This window comes from Sitodiplosis mosellana, unplaced genomic scaffold (assembly GCF_009176505.1).
Source record: "Sitodiplosis mosellana isolate CC-2019 unplaced genomic scaffold, AAFC_SMos_1.0 Smas_scaffold_5380, whole genome shotgun sequence".
NCBI lineage: Eukaryota > Metazoa > Arthropoda > Insecta > Diptera > Cecidomyiidae > Sitodiplosis > Sitodiplosis mosellana.
In genome coordinates this window covers 3,736-10,384 of record NW_022600622.1, presented here as the reverse complement: position 1 = coordinate 10,384, position 6,649 = coordinate 3,736, and the positions used below count along the sequence as shown (strand labels likewise).

The window sequence follows — 6,649 nt, the reverse complement described above, 5'->3', positions numbered from 1 at the left end:
CCACAAATCCGTTTTCAGATCAAAATTTTATCGAAATCAAAAAAAGTTACAACGATGTGTTTTTTGGAGATTTTCGGGGGAAACCATTTTTTCAATTTTTCAGGGTGGGGTCAAATACTCTCCATTTTAGTCTAGGAATTTAGTGCTCATTTAGTGCTTCGAAAAGACATTTTCGGATTGAAATTTGCTTGAAAATTGACTTACATATGACCATTTATTTTATTTGACAGAAATCTGTTCAACCCCTAAAACGCCGACCTTCATAAAAATTTTAAAAATGCAGCAAAACATATATTCTCGGTGGCTTATGAGAGCACTAAATGGGCACTAAATCTATGGACTATTTTCAGATTTAGTGCTCGCCTCTTTTGAAAATTGATAAATTTTCCCCCTTCATTCGAAATGAGAGATTTTTCAAAAATTTCAAATAGTTGAGCACTAAATTTAAAAATTGTCCAGTGATTTAGTGCTCATTTAGTGCTTCCAAAAGACACTTTCGGATTGAAATTTGCTTGAAAATTGACTTACATATGACCATTTATTTTTTTTTGTGAAAAAATAGTTCAACCCCTTGAACGCCGATCATCATAAAATTTTTAAAAATGCAGCAAAAAATGTATTTTCGTCGAGAGTTTCTCGGTGATTTTTTCGCTCTTAACAAAAAAATAAATCTACGGATACAAACCCAGAACTGAATATCGGTAAGTAATATTTTGAATTATTATATTAAAAATAAGGCACACTTTTCATGAGTGGAAAGATAAATTAGAACGAACCTCTTTTTTAAATCGTATTTATTTTTGAATTTATTACTATATTTTTAAACGCAGTAGAATTGATTGGAGTTGAGTATCATAACATTTAAATGGGACTTTTGAATCTGAGTCAAATAACAATTGCTCTAGTGTTAAGTCAACATTACATTTTTTTTTACATTTCGTTTAATTCGTTTTGTATATTCATTCATGTAATACTTTTTCAAAACTCAATGGTATATTTATTTATTTCTATAATAATTTGGAAGAAATAAAAAACGTATTAAAATGAAAATCAAATTAATTTGAACTAAAAAGAAATCGTTAAAAATTCAGTATATGGACTATCATATTTGAAAGAAAAGTAGGATTGAACAATAATGCAATTTTAAATTCCTTAAGTTAGATAGCGGTTAGAGAAAAGATGAAAAAAAAAACAAATCAATGCACGGAAACATTGACTTTAATTTTGAATGTTTTTTGTAAAAATTAAGATGTTGGGAATGAATATCGATGACGTTATTTCGATAATACTTTGACGTCGGTCATCGAAATTTTACCATTTTCCATTGCTGCGCAGACAATTCACAGTGTAATGCCCAGGGTTTTCAAATTCAATGATTCCTTTTAAGGAATATTGGGTGTCATTTATCGTCAAAAATTGCAAAATTTCATCTATGGAAATTTCCTTTTCTGGGAAATTGATGTTTTTTTTTTCAATAACAAGTGGCTGAACGTCAACGAAAAGTATGCTGCCAACCGACTTTTGTGTGATGTTCGATTGGCATTCTGAACATAGTCGTCTTGGAAAAGCGATGCACTTTTGCAAATTTCCTAGTCCGTGACGCGTTAGCTCTTCGTAATTGAGCTCAAGAGCTGGAAAATGTTGTTCGTTTTGAGGAGAACAAGTGCACCAAATTGTGAAACTCGGTAGAATTTTTTCGATAATTTTGTCGAGAATGCCTTTGATGTTTGTCCAGCAGTTTATCTTAATTTGCTTGTTGGATTGGTGTTTGGGGAAAAGTGGATATAAGACTTCGCATCGCAGGTCATATATTATATTCAACTCACTCTTAGCATAGGCCGACAGAAATTTAATTATGTTTTCCGTTGAGGAAATATCTTTGAAAAGTTCTGGTGAGTCTATAAAAAGACATGCCAAACAATGTAGAATAGTATTTGGAGCGCAAGCATTAACCATTTCGACTTGTTGACCATTGTAGCACTGAGTGTGTGTGTTGTATAGGACATGTTGGTATGTAAACTCATCGTAAAATGAGTTTGAAGTGAAAGTGAATAAATGAACGTTCATTTCATTGGCAAAAGTGCATCGTTTGACAACTTTGTCAGTGTGGTCAAATGTATACCACTTTTGATTGGGCCTTTCTAAATGGGCGATGAAATAATGATGTACTTTTTCGATTACTGCAATCAATTTGTAGTGTTGGCCTTGAAAAATCGCTTGTTTTGGAATATCTTTCCACACTACATTTTTATCAATAATAAAGAATAAAAAATCATTCAATATTGAAGTTTTGTTTACGTTTCCACCGCACGCTTGACAATTCTGAATTTCCGAAAAATCTATATTACATAAACTTTGAAGTTGTGTCCATAAACCATCAGTAATTTCAAAATATGGATTAAAATTTAATGACGTATTTTTCTTCGAAGTACACGTACAAAGGTATTGGAGTTGCACTCGTCCGGTGGGAAATCAATTCCACTGCGTTTAAAAATATAGTAATAAATTCAAAAATAAATACGATTTAAAAAAGAGGTTCGTTCTAATTTATCTTTCCACTCATGAAAAGTGTGCCTTATTTTTAATAGAATAATTCAAAATATTACTTACCGATATTCAGTTCTGGGTTTGTATCCGTAGATTTATTTTTTTGTTAAGAGCGAAAAAATCACCGAGAAACTCTCGACGAAAATACATTTTTTGCTGCATTTTTAAAAATTTTATGATGATCGGCGTTCAAGGGGTTGAACTATTTTTTCACAAAAAAAAATAAATGGTCATATGTAAGTCAATTTTCAAGCAAATTTCAATCCGAAAGTGTCTTTTGGAAGCACTAAATGAGCACTAAATCACTGGACAATTTTTAAATTTAGTGCTCAACTATTTGAAATTTTTGAAAAATCTCTCATTTCGAATGAAGGGGGAAAATTTATCAATTTTCAAAAGAGGCGAGCACTAAATCTGAAAATAGTCCATAGATTTAGTGCCCATTTAGTGCCCATTTAGTGCTCTCATAAGCCACCGAGAATATATTTTTTGCTGCATTTTTAAAAATTTTATGAAGGTCGGCGTTTTAGGGGTTGAACAGATTTCTGTCAAATAAAATAAATGGTCATATGTAAGTCAATTTTCAAGCAAATTTCAATCCGAAAGTGTCTTTTCGAAGCACTAAATGAGCACTAAATTCCTAGACTAAAATGGAGAGTATTTGACCCCACCCTGAAAAATTGAAAAAATGGTTTCCCCCGAAAATCTCCAAAAAACACATCGTTGTAACTTTTTTTGATTTCGATAAAATTTTGATCTGAAAACGGATTTGTGGAGCACTAAATGAGCACTAAATCCCTGAATAAAAATTTTGAGCATTTTGGGGTGAAAAAAACTCACCCCTATTTCACTACCACCCTTAACTATAGGGGATGGCGAGTATGTCTAAAATAAGAGCACTAAATGAGCACTAAATCGTGGTATTTTCAGTTTTTCGATATCTCATCAGGAGAAAAAGTTTTATTTTTCAACCCCTATTTCCAAAATTCCCCAAAATGTCGAGGCCCATAACTCGGCCCCACTTGAAGCACTAAATCTGAAATTGGTGGCACTAAATAGCACTAATTGAGCACTAAATCTAGAGACTTTCCATTTTAAAAAAACTGAAATTGTTAGGCTAAAGAGTTTTGACCTTTGGAAAATTACTCAGTACTTGTAGCAGGAATCGTAGACAGTTTCGTGAAATTCCGGATTATAGAAAACATTCAATTTAGTACATCTGTCAAAAAGCACGACAATACCTGATGTTCTTTTCATATCAAAAATATATCTTTGGAAAATTACTCAGTACTTGTAGCAGGAATCGTAGACAGTTTCGTGGAATTCCGGATTATTCGGCATGATTCCGGATTCCGGTTTTTTTTCTAACGATTTCCGGATATTTTCGAATTTTGAGAAAACTTTGCACAATTTTTTTGATTTTGAATCATTTTGATATATTTTGATAAATAGAGAAAGACCTCATACTTAGATTTTTGAAAAATTGCGTATTTGTCGAGAAAATCGGAAAAGAGTCAAAAAAGTCAAATCACTATAAAAGCTTGAAAAAATTAAAGGACAAGTCCCAAACTTTTGAAAGCTGATCGTCTTATGTAGAAGGCGAATGAGTGTAGCGGGCACATTCTCTTGCTTGTGTTTTCTCCGTTGTTGTGTCTGCGTTTGTGCGTTCGTTAGGTTACTCACAAGTAAACCGTTCCAACTGTCACAAATGGATTTTAAAATTGAATATACAGATCGATTGGGGATGGAAAAAAAATGATTTTGACAAAAGGGCAGCGGCCCCTTTTGGGGCATAGTGGGGATAGACCCACCCCTTTCCTTAACTTCGTCTAATCAAAAAATGATGTATGTCAAAGTTGTTCAGAATGATGAGGAGAATTTTCTGGGGCAGCCGCCCTTCCATTTTCCACCCCCTGGGGGTTGGATTCTCCATACCCAAATTAGTGGAAATATGTATTTTCCCAACGGCCCTCCGCACCCAGTCTTCCAGAAATTGAACTGGCAAAAATCGCCCCACATCTCAATTATTACAGAGTCAATTTTCTACCTCTTGGAGTGGAAATTTTGCATAAAAATGTATGACCAACTATAGCTAATTTTTTCTGGGCTATCTATTTTACCCATGGGTCACCCCCTCCGAGCCTTTCTTTTGGGAGTCCCCATACAATAATTTTGAAAAAAACTAATTTTTTCTGTATATCGGGTCAATGATGGTAACACCGCAGCAGCCAGTGCAATACCTCATCAAAATATAATTAACATGCAACAAATGAGTGATTTAATTGCCGAATCGGTTGAGAAGAAAATAAGTGATAAACTGAATGGAATCCTGACACATTTGAGCGACACAGAACCATCCAATCACAAAATCAACAAGAGCACAGATCACAAAATCCTACCTGTATGCGATGAAAATGGTCTCTACTCATTATACATTTCCAAGGCTGATAAATCCGTTACAACTGAGGAAATGATTAATTACGTGATGGAAAAGACCGATCTGAACAATAGTGTTTTCAAAATTGAAATGCTACCCAGTAGAAACAACCGAAAAACATACACCGCATTCAAGTTGACGACGCTTACACTTGAAGTCTGTGAAAAAATCATGTCACCCACAAATTGGTCAACAGAATTTCGTGTAAGAGCGTTTGAAAAAAAATATCGAATGCGTAAAAGTAATAAACGGCAAAATCTTCGCTCTGAAAAACAGCAGGAATTTATACGATCAAATCGAAGTGTAAAAAATCGTAACCGGAACAATAACAACAACAACAATGAGCTTCGAGGCATGAATAATCAACACAGACGCCGACGAGAGAATCGATCAGATGAATTTGGCTACTACAATCGAAATCGTAATAATCACAACGGTCGATATAATTATGAACCTCGCCATCATGAACACCGTGTAAATCATATAAATCATATGCACCATGAACAATTGCCACAGACCAATGTGCCGTTTCCTTTTTGGTACCAAATGCCATATTTCTACCCTCCACCTCAGCAACAGGTTCATTCTCAGCCAACCATGCCACTATTCCATCCGCAATATACACAGGCACCACATCAAAACTTCCAACCGTTCAACGCTCAAAATCACAATGGAATGTAAGACTTGATGACGTTTTGATATATTGCAATAATTTGAACGGCGTGAAAAGTATAGAGAAATCAGTTGATTTTTTATCCGAAGTTTTGGCAGCGATTTTTAAAATTTACATGTTGAGTGAAACGCACCTCAACGCAGATGTTTCTTCATCAGAGATATTTCCGCCGAACTTCGAAGTATTCAGATGCGATAGATCACCTACCACTGAACAGTTTCAGCGTGTCAAGAGAAAGGTGTTCTTATCGCAATTGACAAGTCATTCAATCCGCAATGTATCGGAACAGCTGAACATCTTGGTGCTGAACAAGTATGGGCCAAAGTAAAATGCAACGGCAGAAACTTGATACTGGTCCAAGTTTACATCAGACCAGATTCACCGTTGGAAGTTTATAAAGCCCATATGAATGCATTGCGTGAAGTAGCATCAAAAGCAAATCAAAATGATGTACTGCTTGTATCAGGTGATTTCAATCTGCCCAATCTGATTTGGTATACATGCAACACAAATGATGCCCATGATCCTGATATTAATTTTGAGCCAAATCCAGAAGTGGCTGTTGCTGTAAATGTGGTGAGCGAAAAAGAGAAAATTGTCATTGATACGTGTCACGATCTGGGTTTGTTTCAAATATGTACTCACCACAATGAAAACAAACGAATGTTGGATTTGCTATGGACGAATGAGCCCAACATGTTCACATGCAATATGAGCAAAAGTAAAATAGTAAAAAATGAAACACATCATCAAGCACTCGAGGTCATCATCCATGATAAAATTGACAGCAAATCAGATGATGTGATTACGTACAAAGACTTCAAAAATTCTGATTACACATCGATCAATGAATTTTTTGATAATGCCAACTGGAACAATGTTTTCAACGGAATGGATTTAAACGATGCAATTGATCAGTTCTACGCAATAGTCAACACTGCAATTGATACGAATGTTGAAACGAGAACGAAAAAACACCAAATTCATCCGAA

General features: G+C 34.6%; 1 protein-coding gene across 1 annotated transcript; it reads left to right on the top strand.

The window, feature by feature from the left end:
- The first annotated feature begins 4,807 nt into the window (after window positions 1–4,807).
- On the top strand, window positions 4,808–5,665 carry LOC129572678 (GATA zinc finger domain-containing protein 15-like). The gene has a single exon (XM_055452686.1). The coding sequence runs from the start codon at window positions 4,808–4,810 to the stop codon at window positions 5,663–5,665; it is 858 nt and encodes a 285-aa protein (XP_055308661.1).
- Window positions 5,666–6,649: the final 984 nt, after the last annotated feature.